Source organism: Columba livia, chromosome 1 (genome assembly GCF_036013475.1).
Source record: "Columba livia isolate bColLiv1 breed racing homer chromosome 1, bColLiv1.pat.W.v2, whole genome shotgun sequence".
In the NCBI taxonomy this organism is placed as follows: domain Eukaryota; kingdom Metazoa; phylum Chordata; class Aves; order Columbiformes; family Columbidae; genus Columba; species Columba livia.
Window position 1 is genome coordinate 226,598 of NC_088602.1, and position 16,619 is coordinate 243,216.

General features: G+C 60.4%; 1 protein-coding gene across 1 annotated transcript in view; it reads right to left on the bottom strand.

The window, feature by feature from the left end:
- The window catches only part of DCHS1 (dachsous cadherin-related 1), a 60,847-nt gene extending 47,815 nt beyond the window's left edge, over nucleotides 1-13,032 (bottom strand). The window contains 2 exon segments of the mRNA XM_065058596.1: nucleotides 6,060-7,869; nucleotides 12,374-13,032. Of these exon segments, the coding sequence (XP_064914668.1) occupies nucleotides 6,060-7,869; nucleotides 12,374-13,017 (2,454 nt within the window). The 5' untranslated portion in view covers nucleotides 13,018-13,032.
- Between the last annotated feature and the right edge of the window lie 3,587 nt (nucleotides 13,033-16,619).

Genomic DNA, 16,619 nt, shown 5'->3' on the forward strand with positions numbered 1-16,619 from the left:
GCGGTGGAGGGTGAGGCTGGGTGACAGGTTTCAGGAGCCCAGGAGTGGACACGGCTCTTCCGGGAGCCCCGGTGCCTCTGAACTCAGGGGAAGAGTGGGGCACGGGAAGAGGAGAAGCAGGGCTCACGTACACCAGGGTGGCCCCTCTGGCGGAGCAGCCCAGAGGTGAAACGGGAGCTGCAGCAGCGAGGAACAGGGCACTGGGAGCCCAGCAGAACGCGCAGGGGCTCGGGAGCTGAGCAGGGCGCGGGCCCCGGCCCCCAGTAGAGGACGAGTGCTCGAGGCGTGGGATCGAGTGGGGCAGCAGTGGTGCGGGGTGGAAGCGACAGGGTCTGGGCACAGCCTCCCGGGGAGCACTCAGGGGCTCCAAACCAGGCTGCTGGGCTGGGTTTGGCTGTGCAGAGCTCAGGCGCTCACAAAGCCGGTCTGCACAGTGAGACGGGACACGGCTGGGCAGGACACGCAGGTGAGACCGCGGCTCAGGGCAGCGTTGGATGGAGCACCCCGAGCTGGGTGACCCTGGGGAGCGGGGCGGCGGTGGGGAGCAGGAGGAGGCTGGCGTGTCCCCAGGGCCATGCAGGTGACAGCACTGCCAGTGGGAGCAGCGACGGTCCGGGGGGCGCAGGCAACGGCAGCTGCGGGGCCAAGGGGAGCGGGGAGCAGAGCCCCAGCGCAGCAGAGGGGACACGGGTGCGCTGGGGCTCCGGGACGGCAGGCGCGGGGACTGGCACTTGGGGGGCACAGGTGTGGGGCTGTGGGGGACGTGGGGAGGGAGGGAGGTGTGAGCAAGCGCTGCGGCGGAAGGTGCGTTGGGGGGCCGGGGGCTGAAGCAGAGGTGAGGGAGAAGGGGCAGCCTGGGGGGCTGGGGATGGCGTGGAGGAAGGAGGGAGCTGAGCGAGGGGCCGGGGGAGGAGCGGAGCACGGGGGGAGCGGAGCGAGGGGCTGGGGCCTCTCGGCTGCAGTGGAAAAGCTGCTGCAGCTCCAGGGGAAATGCTACTTGAATTAATCATGGCGCTGGCTGCTGTGCCAAGCCCAGGAGGAGGCTGCTGGCAGCGCGAGGAAATAACTTTCACAGGAATTTGGAACAAATGCAGCTCTTCTGGCGGTAACAACAGCACTCACCTCCCCCACAACCTCCCCATGTACCAGCATCTCCCTCGCGTCCCCACTCCTGCGCACCCCGGGCTCTCCCGCGTTGCTCCCCAGAGGCGGGATGCACGCCCGCCCTCACGCTGCTCCCTGCGAGCGCACACGCGCTCCCCATCTTGCCTCGGGAAGCTCGCTTTCTTGTTCCCGAGGAGGGGGAGGCCTGTTTTATGTCGTGTAAGGGTCTGAAAATAGGTTAATGCTGAATCCCTTGTCCCAAGAAAATGAACGCACATAGTAATGTCCTCCCAACCTCCTGCCACTCTCTCTGGCAGCAAAGTCGGTGAGCATTATCCCTCCTGATATTCCAGTCCCCATGCACAGCTTCCCCTTGTGTTCCCTCACAGCTGCCCCTTCAGTAGCACAACCAATGCATCAGGATTACCCGTCAAGACTCTCAGTAACACGGGATACACAGCCTGGTCTATTCCACCGCACTTCACGCAGGTCCTATCTGGGGCACAGCCCAAGCGGCCGTGCTGGTGCTGGTGCTGGTGCTGTGCATGCAGCACAGACACGCCACAGAACCGCAAATCAGTACTCAGACTTCAAAACTCATCAGACTTGAACTCAAAATGGCAAGGTAAGACTATACATTAGGTGTGTGCTGGTCAGCCTTTGATCTCTGATGTTCTTGTTCCCCAGCAATTGTGTGTATGAGTGCAAAGGAATTATGTAAACCTTGCTTCCAACATCATTAATACTGGATCTGTGCAAGAATCGGTAATCCACCACCTCGCCTCCTCGCATTGCTGTCAGTCAGCCCGTGATCAGCACGGGGCTCTCACAGCTCAACCATCCCGTGCTCAACACGGGGCTCTCACAGCTCAACCAGCCCGTGCTCAACACGGGGTTCTCACAGCTCAACCAGCCCGTGATCAGCACGGGGCTCTCACAGCTCAACCATCCCGTGCTCAACATGGGGCTCTCACAGCTCAACCATCCCGTGCTCAACACGGGGCTCTCACAGCTCAACCATCCCGTGCTCAACACGGGGCTCTCACACCTCAACCAGCCCGTGCTCAACACGGGGCTCTCACAGCTCAACCATCCCGTGCTCAACACGGGGCTCTCACACCTCAACCAGCCCGTGCTCAACACGGGGCTCTCACAGCTCAACCATCCCGTGCTCAACGCGGGGCTCTCACAGCTCAACCAGCCCGTGCTCAACACGGGGCTCTCACAGCTCAACCAGCCCGTGCTCAACACGGGGCTCTCACAGCTCAACCATCCCGTGCTCAACGCGGGGCTCTCACAGCTCAACCAGCCCGTGCTCAACACGGGGCTCTCACAGCCCTGTGCTCTGTGCTCAACGCGGGGCTCTCACAGCTCAACCAGCCCGTGCTCAACGCGGGGCTCTCACAGCTCAACCAGCCCGTGCTCAACACGGGGCTCTCACAGCTCAACCATCCCGTGCTCAACACGGGGCTCTCACAGCTCAACCATCCCGTGCTCAACGCGGGGCTCTCACAGCTCAACCAGCCCGTGCTCAACACGGGGCTCTCACAGCTCAACCAGCCCGTGCTCAACACGGGGCTCTCACAGCTCAACCAGCCCGTGCTCAACGCGGGGCTCTCACAGCTCAACCATCCCGTGCTCAACGCGGGGCTCTCACAGCTCAACCAGCCCGTGCTCAACACGGGGCTCTCACAGCTCAACCAGCCCGTGCTCAACGCGGGGCTCTCACAGCTCAACCAGCCCGAGCTCAACACGGGGCTCTCACAGCCCTGTGCTCTGTGCTCAACGCGGGGCTCTCACAGCCCTGTGCTCCGTGCTGGCTGCCAGGGGACAGACAATACTTGGTTTTGCATGGAGAGTCAGGAAGGCCCACAAAGACAATATCTGATCGTGCATGCAGCTCGCTGGGACCAAGTCAAATGTTTTTAAAAATGTAAGCCAGCAGGGTGAATTTATAACAGAACAGGGCTTCACATCATGTAACCATAGCATTTGAATGTAGTCTGATGAGCCTTAAAACTTGTATATTATCAACTCATGGCAACGGAGAGAAACTGAGACAACCCGTCAGTGACCACCCCTTGCTCTGTCTTGTGCTGGTGTCACGATCGCTGATTCCCTGGGCTCCTTTTCCACTGGTGTTTCTCTCATCTCAGACTCGAGCTGTGAGTTTGTTGTTTCCCTTGCTTGGTGCTCATGCAGAGTCTGCTACCGTCAGACGTGGCTCATGGTAAACACGAGGAAGAAATAAAGATGTGAGATGTTACGAGATCCTTTTTCTTTCTCGGGAGCTGAGGCCAGCAACCCGCTCCGCCCATCCCTGTTCACGCACCGAACACACAGCCAGCCTGGCAGGGGACGGGCGCGCGGGGGAGCAGGAGAATGCAGCCATTCTTCGGTCTCTCCTGGCCGCCCACGTGGACTCCCCGCGTCCCCACCATTCTGTCCTGCCCACCAAGAGCCGGTGTCACCGTCTGCAAGTAGACCTGGTCCTCTCTGGGTTTTTGCTTGGAAACATGGAGAATCAAACCCATTCGGTTCTGTGCTGACCTTGGAGTCTGTCCTGTGTGCTGCCCATCATGCTGGCCAGTCCTGCCCATGGGCTCAGCTCTCGTGACCATTATGTGGGTCTGGACCAAGTCTTGACAGGGACCCATTAGCCTCCCAAGGCAGGATGAGCCCCGATGCCTGGAAGCTGCAGACAGATGGAGTCAGGCAGGAGCAACGGCACACAGGGGCTGTGGGGCAGCACATCTGACACAGGCGACGCTGTGGGGCATGGCGCTGGCTACCACGGACCCTGACAGCGCCTCTGAGCCCCTCCCGTCCGGGGCAACGGGGCTGCCGTGGCTCGGTGGCCGCACCAGGCAGCTGTGCTGTGGGCCCCGGGCTCCCCGCCGGCTCTGCCCTGCTCCCCGGCCTGGCTCGCTGCTGCTGCGGCCCAGCGCCGAGCCGGCAGCCTGGCCGGCCTCCTTTCCCATCCTCTCACGTTTCCCGGCCCAGAGGAAGCAGCAGCAGATGTGTGAGCTGTTTGCTTTGTGCCGAGGCCACGCGGGAGTTACCTGCGCTCAGCCCAGACGCGCAGTTTCCAAACGAAACATGAAGGCTGAGCCAAGACCATCGAAACCTGGCCAAACCCTCCGTTGCTGCCGGCTGCCCGGCCAGCACCAGTGCGGAGCTGGGCCGGCCCCTTCGCCCACCGGCCTCACCAGGGCCTGGCAGCCGCGCTGGACCCGCTTCGTCGTGCCGCCCCACGGCCCCGCACCACCAGCTCCTCCAGGTCCCGCTGTCCCGCCTGCCCGTCCCGCACTCGCAGTCAGGAGCTCAGCCGCCATCTCCGATTGCATTTCCAGAACGTCTTCCCACACGGCAAGCGGCACGGAGCAGCAAGGCACGAAGGAGGAGAGAGGGGCCTCCCTTCAGGGGCCGCCGCAGCCAAGACATCCCTGCACACGCCTGGGGCCTCCATGTTCACCCGGGGACACACGGCCGCTCCACTCCGACCCTGTCCCCGAACCCACCCTGAACCCTCCCCATCCCTGTCCCCGGCCCTGGTCCTGTCCCCACAGTGTGCAGTGTTGGCCTGCATAGACCAAACCTACAGCTTCTCCCACCCAAATCTTCCTCATTTCCCACTCACTTCTGCCCAGACTTCCCCCAAATCCCACCCTGACCCATTCCCTACCCCCAGATCTGCCCCATCCTAAACTTGCTCCCGCCCCATGTCCCTTCTCTATTCTACACCCGCCCTCGCTCCCACCCAGCTCCTCCTTGCCCCCATTCTCCCCGCCGTGCCCTGCCCTCTCCCGCGCCAAGCCGCACTGCAGTGCCCCGTCCCACACCGCCAGCCTCCCGCGGGCGCGCTCCCTGCATGGCCCACACGCGCCCCTGTGCGCCCACAGCACACACGCAGACTCGTCCTTCTCTCCAGATCAGGGCCCATCTGGAGGCCCTTTTCCCTGGCCGGGCCGTAGAACCCCCTCCTGCCCCGTCCCATGGGCCCCAGCATTCCTGCTGCACCTCGCCCCCTCCTCCAGCCCCATGGGCACCGCTCACCACCGGGCCCCAGAGCCCCACACGTCCCAGTGACCCACAACTACAGCAAAGAAGTGCCCCACACCCCACGGGTTCTTGTCCTGATGGCCAGTGTGGGCGCTGCCTTGCTTGCCACTGCGTTGCTGCATCATCGCACCAGATCCCCACCATCAGCCCCAACGCCGACGTGTCCCCATCACCCGTCCCCAGCAGCCAGCGCTCCGGGGCCAGAGATGCGATTGAAAGCGCAAAGGCAGGGAGCACAAACCATACAAAATACAAACGGCGTGACTGACGCATCTCGGGGCGCACGGAGCCGGTCAGCGGGGCAGCACCTCTCCAGGCCTCACCGCACAAAGGCTGATGCAGCACATCTCTCAGCTCAAGTCCCACAGCTGCTGTTTCCAAGGTAATATAACAATACCAATGGTGCAAATTAATGCTAAAGTTCACAACCAGCCTTACTGATGAACTTAGGCTAATGACCGCACAGGGGGAGAGCAAAGTCAACAGCTTAGCTCCATGCAGCTTCCTGGAGTCTCACCCGTGTTCCTGGGCACCGTTTTGAGTGTCCTGGCCGGGAAGGCAGCTCCACACCTGTGCAAGCGAGGCTTGGCACGGTGGGCCCCAAGCTTGGCTGAGGTCAGCGCCAGGCTTTGCGCCAACGACATCCTCGAGGTGTGCCTATACCATCAGTGATATCACCTGGTACCCACATGCAAAAGGGGTGTGACAGTGGTGTGCCCCATTTCCTACTCACACGGAGCACGGGGACCTCTGTTCCAGCATTCCTGCTGCAGCCGCTGCCATCCGCCCCGTGACAGCCGCACCGAACGGCCTGCAGTGGCGGGTCTGCCGCCCCGAGCCCCGCGCAGCCCCGTCCATGCCCTCAAGCTACAGCTCCTGGTAGCTGTACCCACCTGTAGGAAGCAGGTCCCAACAGGAGTGTTCTCCTTCAGTGACACGTTGTAGAAATTACTCCTGAACACCGGCTCGTTGTCATTGACGTCCTGCAGGGCCACCCGCACCACGGCAGAAGAAGAGAGCGGGGGGGTTCCCCTGTCGGTGGCCAGCACGGTCAGCTGAGGCTGAGGATCCTTCTCATAATCCAGCGGGGCAGCGGTGGTGATGATACCCGTGGCAGGGTCAATGGCAAACCAGCTTGAGTGGGTGTCACGGCCATGCACGATACTGTACCGCACCTCCCCGTTGGGACCCTGGTCCTTGTCACGAGCTGTCACCTGCAGGACAAAGCTGCCCGGGTACACAACCTCGGGGATGCTCTGCTTGTACTCCTGCTGGTCAAAGAGCGGAGGGTTGTCGTTGACATCCACCACCTGCAGCACAAAGGCCGACTCTGCCCGGAGCGGGGGTGTTCCCGAGTCTGTCGCTGTCACTCGCAAATCGTAGGAGTCTCTTTCTTCCCGGTCGAGAAGCTGGTCCACACAAATCAGGTAGATGATGTTGTCCTTGGTGGTGAGGGCGAACTTGCCATCCCCTCCCTCCAGCGTGACATTGACATTGGAGTACTCGCCGTAGTCTGGGTCAGAAACAGAGATGCGTGCCACATACTGGCCAGGCTGGGCTCCCTCAGAGATCTGGGGGGAGCCATCTTCGCTCAGGAAGATGATAGTCATGGTGGGCTGGTTGTCATTGTAGTCACGCACGTGAATAGTGACAAAGGCTGTGGTGACCTCAGGGTGGACAGCCTTGTCCCTCGCCTGCACCACCAGCTCATGCACCTTCCTTACTTCGTAGTCCAGGCCCTTGTTGAGCTTGATGACTCCAGTCCTGGAGTCAATGGTGAAGTACTGGTCAGGATCGCTCTGCCGCCGGTTGATCTCGTAAGTCACGTCCCCGTTGTCACCCTCATCTGCATCAGAGGCAAAGACCTGCAGGATGCTGCTGCCAGGTTTCAGATTCTCCGAGATGAGAGTATGATAGCGGCTCTGGTTGAAGCTCGGAGCATTGTCATTGATGTCCTGGATGGACACATCCAGTGTCATCTGGGTACTCCGGGGGGGAGAGCCACCATCATAGGCTTCCAACACCAGCGAGTATGACGAACGATTCTCCCGATCCAAGACGTTGCTGACCACTAGGTCCAAATACAGGACCCCGTTGGGTCCCCGACGCGTTTCCAGGCGGAAGGCCTGCCCCACGTTCTCTCCCTTAATCACATAGCCTTGCGTGTTGAGCAGCCCACTGTCAGCGTCAAAGGCTGGGTCCAAGGGAAATCTGCTGCCAATGGGCGTGTGCTCCGGGATCTGGAAGGTGCTGTGCTGTTTGGGGAAGGCTGGAGCATGGTCATTGATGTCATTCACCTGGATGTTCACTTCTACTGTGATGCCCTCGGGGGTAACAGCAATGAAGCTGTAGTGGTCTCGAGTCTCTCGGTCCAGGACACGAGCCGTTTTGATGATACCAGTGTTCTCGTCTATCCCCAGGTCAGTGGTAACACCGCTGCCCTCCTGCGCTGAGATGAAATACATGTAGGCACTCGTTCCAGGGGGCAGGCCAGCACTGATGTCCCCAATGATGGTGCCAGCTGGCTGCTCCTCATCTATCTGTAGATCCAGGGTGCCCAGGACGGCGGAGCCCTTCCCCGCTCTCAGGCCCCCGAGGATCAGCAGCTCCAGCAGAAGCACGGCTGACCCCTTCATCTGCTCCATTGCAGGGACTTGCAGGGCAGAGCGTGGCTCGATCTCCTTCGCAGGGCGCGCTCTAATCCTGCATGGAATGCAGACCAGAGGATGCTGGTTAGGAGGGAGCAGCAAAGGAAGGACAGGAAAAACACATGGAGAGGGAAGGCCCACCGCACACCTGCTGTCCAGCTGCCCTGTGTTACCTGTCCCTCACGAGGAGTGAAGGTGACAATGTGTCAGAGCAGGGGGTGGCGGGACAGTACCTAAAGCCAGCCAGGCAGGCCGCAGTGACAATGCCAGAGGTTAGCAGCTCGTGTCCTGTCACACAGGCCTTTTCCTACATAGCCAAACATTCTCCCCAGCCACCGGCCCTCCCAGCAACAGGAGCCAACTGCCCTAGAGCAGAGCGTTCCTGTGCCTTTAACACCTGGATGCTTCAGCCAGGCTGAGAGGGGCTGTCTGCAGGAGCAGAGGCCTTCAGACCAACAGCAGCCCAGCGCCTCTCCACCCTGGAGACAGCGGGTCTCCAGTCGGGACAGAGCTCGGCCACTGACCACGCTGAGGCCCCCGCCCGACGGCATGCCTTGCGGGACAACAGGGACGCAGGAGCTGCAAAATCCCGTGAAGTGCAGACCTGACGTCCCTGGGAGGGCACAGCAGAACCGGAGCAGGCTTACATCCAGCGAACAATAAATCAGAATGGCCGTGTTGCAAAGGATGCACCCACAGCTGGGGATGCCCAGGACAAAATCAGACTGGGCCCATTGTTTGGCGTGGTACAGAAATCTGCGGATGCCCCACGCTGGTACCATGGAGGGCGGTGTCAGTACAGCAGGAACGCAGCAGCTCCCTCTGAACCGCCAGCTGCTCTGGCTCCCTCGCAGTCCCACACCCTCCACTGCTCACTCTCCTTTGTCTCCTCGCTGCTCCGTTCCCCGCCGCAGCCTGGTCTCACTGCAGCGCCGGGGGAGGAGCAGCTCCCCGCAGCGGCACCGGCACCGCCGCGGGACCTGGACCCGCTGCCCGGGCTGCCAGCCCGCGGGGCTCGGCCAGTGCAGCCGGCAGCGCAGGAGCTGCACGAGCCGCGGCCCGAGCGGCCCCGGCCCGGCCAGCGGCGCCCAGCGCTCTGCGGGGATGGCGGCAGCATGAGCTCACACTTGGACTCTCTTGAAAGCATTTGCTGCTGGTCCCATAACCGCTCTCAGGAGCCACTCACGACAGAGCAGGACGGCAGGAACCTCCCTGTCCTGGGGGATGGAGGTGGCTGACACTGCCTAGTTTGGGGACTAAGAACGTCAATCCTCTCTACAGCAGTGTTAACCCTTTCCAGGGCACACGGGGTGATTATTCCTGGGTCGTCTGTCCCACATCGGTTCAGCTGTTTGGATTGGTTTTCCCTGTGGAAATCCCGGGGTAGTGACAGAAGGAAAAATATTAAAAAGCGTTTTCTGCATATACAGAAATGTTTGTCTACTTTAGTGGACATCCAGTGTGTGAGGTCTGTGCCAAGTAAATCCACACTCTCTTCTTGCCCCCAGCAAGTATAAATCATTATCTCTCAGGAGCAGGAATCAAGAGAAGTCACTTTCATCCCTGTGGGCTCTCGCGGGGATCTGCTCGCACTCGGTGGTCCTGGACAGGTCTGGCTCTCTTGGAGCTGCTACAGTTCCCAGCTGGAGGGGTGGCTGCGTACACCCCAAACACGCGGTGCTGGGTGAACGGGGTCCACGTTTGCTCCTGTACTGAAACTCACCGTCCTGTGACCCAGCTGCTCAGGCCATGGGAAGGCACAGGGAAGAGGGTTTGAAGTCAGAAACCAGAAAGGAGGGCGGAAAACCACATAGGGGAACAAGGCTCCCTGGGGTGATCCCAGTGGCTGAGGACACGATGGAGCTGGAGGGTCTCGGGTAAGGCCTGGAACAGACCGGGGCACAGATAGAGGGAAAAACACCTGGTTTGGTTAGTGACGTGGCTCTCGGGAAGCAGACGGGAGTGCAGCAAGGTTCTGTAGGCTGCTGGCGGGGAGCAGAGACGTTTGAAAAGCAGATCTGGGGAGTGTGAAGGGCGGCCGAGAGCACTGGGGCAACGAGGGAACGGAAACGAGGGTCCTCGAGGTGGGGAGCTGTGATGAAGCTTCTCCTCTTCCATCCTCCCTGGACACAAGTGGGCAGTTTCAGAGCCCAGACACCTTTCGGGTACGGGGCGCGGCCGCCAGGCTGCGCAGGCTGGGCAGAAGGCCGCCCAGCGGACCTGCGGCGCCCTGTCCCGACGAAGGCTGCGGGCCTGGGTCGCGGAGGAAGACAGCAGTGACCTCAGCTGATGCAGAGTCACCAAATCCGAACAGCTGCTTCCAATTAGCAGATCGCTCAGCGCTGGGGGCTGGCTCGACTGGTCCAGGCCCAGCCTGTGTAATGTGAGCCAGGCTGCCCTGCTCCCTCTCTGTCCCTCCCACCATCAGGCACTGAGTTCTCTAGTAAAAAATGGCAGGAGAAGCCTCTGAAGAAAACTGCCAGCATGAGAACCTGCCCAGAGAGGTGTTCGGGGTCCTGAGCACAGTAAGGAGGCTGACAGGGTGGGCGGCTAAAATGGAGTCAGCTGCAATACACATAAGCGTCTCTAAGCCTCGGGCTGCTAGGCCAGGGCACCAGGAGAGCCCAGCCTACGCTTAAGATAAGCCACATTTAGAAAAATAAGATAGGGAATTACAGAGGGACCGCTGCAAACATCCTTGCACGCCAGTGGTACCTCGCGTCTCCTGTCAGCCACGAGGGGCCCAGCCCAGGCCCAGCAGAGAACCTGGGAAGCAGCACCCACTGTGCACGCCGCAGACAGATGTCAGAGAGCTCGCTGTGCGAGAGCTCCATCAAAGCGGCAGATGCTGCTGATGCCGTACCCAGAGTCTCACATGAGGGGCCATGACTCATGTAATGATGTTTTTGAGACTCCGGTCCAGATGAGGAAGGATTCAGAAGCCTGTTTAATCTTTGCTGAGCACCATCGCTGACCTGGAATACGCTTTTCTTTTCTGCATTCACACATCTCTCAAGAGTTTCAGATTAGACGCCCTCAGAACCAGACGCAGCCCAGGCTTGCCTGCGGTGCAGCCTTCGGCTAAAAACTCGCTTTCATCCTCTACCTAGTCTGCCACTACCTCCAGTCATCTCCATGCCTCCTGGCCTCCTACCACCTCCCACCTGGCCCTTCAGGACCAGCACTGTACTGCCTGCTCCCCCAGCCACACAGCCTCACGTCCCCCTGACACCAGCTCTGAGCAGTGACCAGCACTGTACTGCCTGCTCCCCCAGCCTCACAGCCTCACGTCCCCCTGACACCAGCTCTGAGCAGTGACCAGCACTGTACTGCCCGCTCCCCCAGCCTCACAGCCTCACGTCCCCCTGACACCAGCTCTGAGCAGTGACCAGCACTGTACTGCCTGCTCCCCCAGCCACACAGCCTCATGTCCCCCTGACACCAGCTCTGAGCAGTGACCAGCACTGTACTGCCTGCTCCCCCAGCCTCACAGCCTCATGTCCCCCTGACACCAGCTCTGAGCAGTGACCAGCACTGTACTGCCCGCTCCCCCAGCCTCACAGCCTCACGTCCCCCTGACACCAGCTCTGAGCAGTGACCAGCACTGTACTGCCTGCTCCCCCAGCCACACAGCCTCATGTCCCCCTGACACCAGCTCTGAGCAGTGACCCGCAGTGGCGACCATCATCTCATGAGGATGCAGTCCAGCTCCACTGCACCCCGTGCATCCCATTTCTGTGCCACACCAGGGCTTCCTGCAGGCTGTCGTGTCTCGGCAAACACTTCCCCCACAAAGGAAGCTCTAATAAAATTTCCTCACACATTATCCAGTTCCCACAATCCCAGTCCACATGCATCCCAGCACTGGCCTGGGCCCTGCCATGCTGTCTGCTCATCACAGAGGTGCTGCAGAGCCTTTCTGCTCCCTGTCCACCGCTGCTCCCAGGCTGCCAGGGTTTCTAACCCTCAGATCGCCTGGGCATCCCGGACCCTCCGGCTCCCGGCGCTCCCTGCCCGCCTTGGGGCTTCTGCTGCTGCTCCCAGTCCCCGTGCACAGCTCGGTGCCCGGGCGCTCCCGGACGTCCCGCACGGCGCGCCCTCGGAGCCGGAGCTCTGCCAGCGCCGGCCCCGCTCCGCTCGGGACCGCAGCCCCCGCCCGGCGCCTCCGCGGCTCCTCCGCCGCGCCCGCTGCGCGCCCGCCCCGCGGCGGGTCTGCCCCTGCGGCGGCACCGCGGCCCCGCGCCCGCCCCGTCCCGCTCGTCCGCTGCCAGCGCCGGCCCCGCTGCCGTCGCGCCGCGGGCGAGGCCGCTCCGGCCGCGGGTCCGTGGAGCCGCTCCGGCCGCGGATCCGTGGAGCTGCGCCGCCGCGGGCGCGCCCCCCCTCCCCGCCCCATTGTCTGCGCAGCGGAGGCAGAACAAAGCGACCGGTCCCGGTCCGAGTCCCGGTCCCGGTCCCGGTCCCGCCCGGCCCGGCCCACCGTGCGGCGATGCCGACGTGCGGAGCAGCGGGCGAGGGCGGCGGGGCAGCAGGAGGGGGTCGGTCCCGGCGCTGGCACTTACACCGTGCGTCCCGCGCTGGCGGCGCTCACATCCCGCAGGATCCGGCCCCGCCAAGGCGTCCCGCAGCCGCTCTGGTGCCCCGGTGCTCCGGTGCCGCGGTCGCTTCGGTAGCGCTGGCCGCTCCGACTCCCCCCGCGCTCCGATGCCCTCCCGTGCCACGGCCGCCCCGGTGCTCCGGCGAGCCGGCCTCTCGGTGCCGCGGCTGCCCCGGTGCCGCGGTCGCCCCGCGGAGCGCTCGGCGGCAGGCGGCGGGTCGGCGCTGGCTCGGCGCGGAGGCTCCTGCTGAAACCCGACCCAGCGCCGCCCTCAGCCCCCCGCTCCCCCCGCCGCCCCCATCCCCGCCCCGCCACCGGAGCGCGCCGGCAGAGCGCGGCCCCCGAGTGGCCCCGGGCGGGGGACCGGAGCGGTGGGACGGCGTGGCGGGCACGGGGCACGGCGGGACCGGGAGCGGTGTCCGGGAGAGGCCGGCGCGGAGGGCGAGGAACGGCTGGAGCCGGGGTACAGAGAGATGGGGAGGAAGCAATGGGCGCCGGGAGCCCGGGGAAATGGGAAGGGGTGGGCAGGAGCAAGAGGCAGAGCAGTGCTGGGATGGGACAGGGCAGGACAGGGCTGCGCAGGACATGCAGGTAGGCTGTGGGTGACATCGAGGTGATGTGGGGACACGGTCACAGAACCACAGCCCATTCTTCGCTCTCTACCACAGTTCCTTCCTGAGCCCAGAGTCCAAGAACCAGTAACCTGCCAACACCTTGATTCACATCAGGGCTTCTGATGTCCAGGCTGGAAAGTACTTGTCTGCGAGTTACTGGGGCCCCACCAATCTGTTCTGAGAGACAAAGCAGGACTCCGGTGAGCGACTGTCCAGGGTTCACCAGCAGTGGCTGTTGTCTGACTGTTCTCTGCTCCAGACTGGCCAGGTCACAGCAGTACTGGTGTGCCTGAGCGGGCCACTCAGGGCCTGGGCCAATAGTCACTATGGTGGCCTTTTATTTCTTAGCAGAGAAACTGCCATTCGCTTCTGGCTGTGACGGTCCACCGCTAATACCATGTGCTGTAGAGGTGACGGGTCAGCCTGCTCCATCAGGAGAATGTCTAGGTGTTTCCATCAGTGACAATCAATTCAAACAGAGAATATGGACCAACACCCTAATTTAATGGAGGAGGAACCCCTCAAGATTTGCATGTCTGCATCCCTTCCTGAATAGCACATAGCCTGAGCTCACTGAGAAACAAAACGCAACTCTGGATTACTTCTACTGGTCTAAAGGTGCCCTGGAGAAACTGAATCGTTTTGACCCTGAACAGCACATCTTACAATTTTTATCATATATTCACCAATATGTAATATATTCAGCTTATTTCCCCTGCATCTATCTCCAGAAGGCCACGAGAAGGCAGGAAAAAGTTCAGATGTGAGGACGATAACGGTCTAGACCAGTTCCAACGCATGGAACAATTCAGTCTCCATTCTGGAAAGAAGACAAATGAGGGGACATGGAAGAGGACGATGAAATCACAGGCGGTCTGTGGAAAGTGGTTTTGTTCAGCTCTGTGAAGCTCATTTTGTTCCCTGTGTCTTCCAAAGTAAAAGAGGCGTGCAATGAGGCTAATAAAGCCAACATCAAACCAAAGTCAGGTAGTACCTCAGGTGAGGGGCTGTGCACCAGGGGAACTTTGTGCCATAGAACGCCGTGAATGCTCAGAATTTACATCGGCCCAAGAGATCACAGAATCCCAGAATGTGAGGGGTTGAAGGGCCCTGGAAACTCATCCAGTGCAATCCCCCCATGGAGCAGGAACACCCAGATGAGGTTACACAGGAAGGTGTCCAGGCAGGTTGGAATGTCTGCACAGAAGGAGACTCCACAACCCCCTGGGCAGCCTGGGCCAGGCTCTGCCACCCTCACCCCAAACAAGTTGCTTCTCATATTTCAGTGGAACCTCCTGTGTTCCAGTTTGCACCCATTGCCCCTTGTCCTGTCACTGGTTGTCACCAGAAGAGCCTGGCTCCATCCTCCTGACACTGCCCCTTTCCATATTGATCCCCATGAATGAGTCCCCCCTCAGTCTCCTCTTGTCCAGCTCCAGAGCCCCAGCTCCCTCAGCCTTTCCTCACACGGGAGATGCTCCACTCCCTCCAGCATCTTGGTGGCTGCGCTGGACTCTCTGCAGCAGTTCCCTGTCCTGCTGGAACTGAGGGGCCACAGCTGGACACAACATTCCAGGTGTGGTCTCCCCAGGGCAGAGCAGAGGGGCAGGAGAACCTCTCTGACCTACTGACCACCCCCTTCTAACCCACCCCAGGTACCATTGGCTTCCTGGCCACAAGGGCCCAGTGCTGGCTCATGGTCACCCTGCTGTCCCCAGCACCCCCAGGTCCCTTTCCCCTACGCTGCTCTCTAATAGGTCATTCCCCAACTTACACTGGAACCTGGGGTTGTTCTGCCCAGATTCAAGACTCTACACTTGCCCTTGTTCTATTTCATTACATTTTTCCCGCCCAGCTCTCCAGCCTGTCCAGGTCTCTGATGGCAGCACAGCTTCCAGTGTCACCACTCCTCCCAGCTTGGTGTCACCAGCAAACTTGCTGACAGTCACTCTATTCCCCCATCCAAATCATTGATGAATATATTGAATAACAGCGGCCCCAGCACTGCCCCTGAGGCACTGCACTGGATACTGGCCGCCAACTGGACTCTGCCCATTGACCACGACTCTCTGGCTTCTTCCCTTCAGCCAGTTCACAGTCCAGATGCCTGAATTAGTTCACAGAAGAGAAATCGCTCGAGGGTTCCTGAGCAGAGGAAAGCAGCTCCAGCTCCAGAAGTCTGTGAGTCACAAACAGTTGGGTCTGGAGGTGCACGTAGGTGAAATATCGTGTGTGATCCTCCTCCTCTCTCACACGTTCCTGTGCATCCCCTCGTAGCCACCCTGGGCTACAGGGAGTCTTGAACTGGTGAAGTACGGGCAGAATGAAGGGAGCATTAGACTGGCTGAAAATCGGCTGCCCCTCTGGGTTTAAAGGGTGGTGATCAAAGACTTAACATGGGGTTGGTGCCAGGCAGCCAACAAAGTACACCAAGCATTGATTTGGGACCCGATATTGCTCCGTATCTTCACTGATGTTCTATGACGACGGAGTGCAAGTTTGCAGATGACACTAGCAGGAGTGGCTGACACGTTGCACGGCAGAGCTTTGGTCCAGAAAATCAAAGGACTGGATCGGCAGAAAGCTCGTGAGGTTTAACTAAAGTATAGCTCTGCACCCTTGCGAGCTCTCGAGGCCGATCTGATCACCGACCGTCCTCAAAGCAGAGGCTGCACCGTGTGTCCGGACAGCCCTTTCAACCACGGGCGCTGTCTGCCAACCATCCACCAACTTCATTCAGTGTCTGCTGTGCTACTCCTTGATAACAGCTTTTTGCTTTTGTGATGTTCTGGTCACCTTCTTTACTCATCTCTTGATTCGTGTCACTGATCAACTTTATCAGTATATTGGTTTTTGTCTTTTGAGATATTTACTGACAAAAACCAAAACAGAGGGACTCTGAACTGGCCCTTGGCAGACCGTGCATTTCCTCAGGCACAAAACTTCTCATTTACCGTTAGGTTTTTTTGCCAGTGTCACATATCTGGCAGTTTTGTATTAATCTCTGTCTTCTCCATTTGACTCAGTTTCTCCCGTGTTCCTGTAGCGCTGCAGTTCAGACACTCTGATCAACCTTCTTTCCTGCCCACCCTCAAAAATCACAAATCAGGGTGTCTAATGTGCTGGTCTGGCACAATTTGGCAAGCTTGCTGCATTTGATCACATTTGCCATTTATTGTCATGTTTTCAAATGATCATTTACATTTAAAATCTGCTTTCAGTCCTTTACACTGTCCTGCTGTCCTGCCTCCACCACCAGTGGTGCGCGTCCCCACCCCGACCAGACGCTGCGCGTTCCCATGCTCGTGCACAGCAGGTGGGAGCTGGTCTGCCCGTTTAGCACCTTCCTGCTGGACGGCACGTTGCCCCTGGTTGGACGGCACGTTGCCCCTGGTCGGATGGCACATTGCCCCTGGTTGGACAGCATGTTGCCCCTGGTTGGACAGCACGTTGCCCCTGGTCGGATGGCACATTGCCCCTGGTTGGACAACACGTTGCCCCTGGTTGGACAGCACGTTGCCCCTGGTTGGACAGCACGTTGCCCCTGGTCGGACGGCACGTTGCCCCTGGTCGGACGGCACGTTGCCCCTGGTCGGA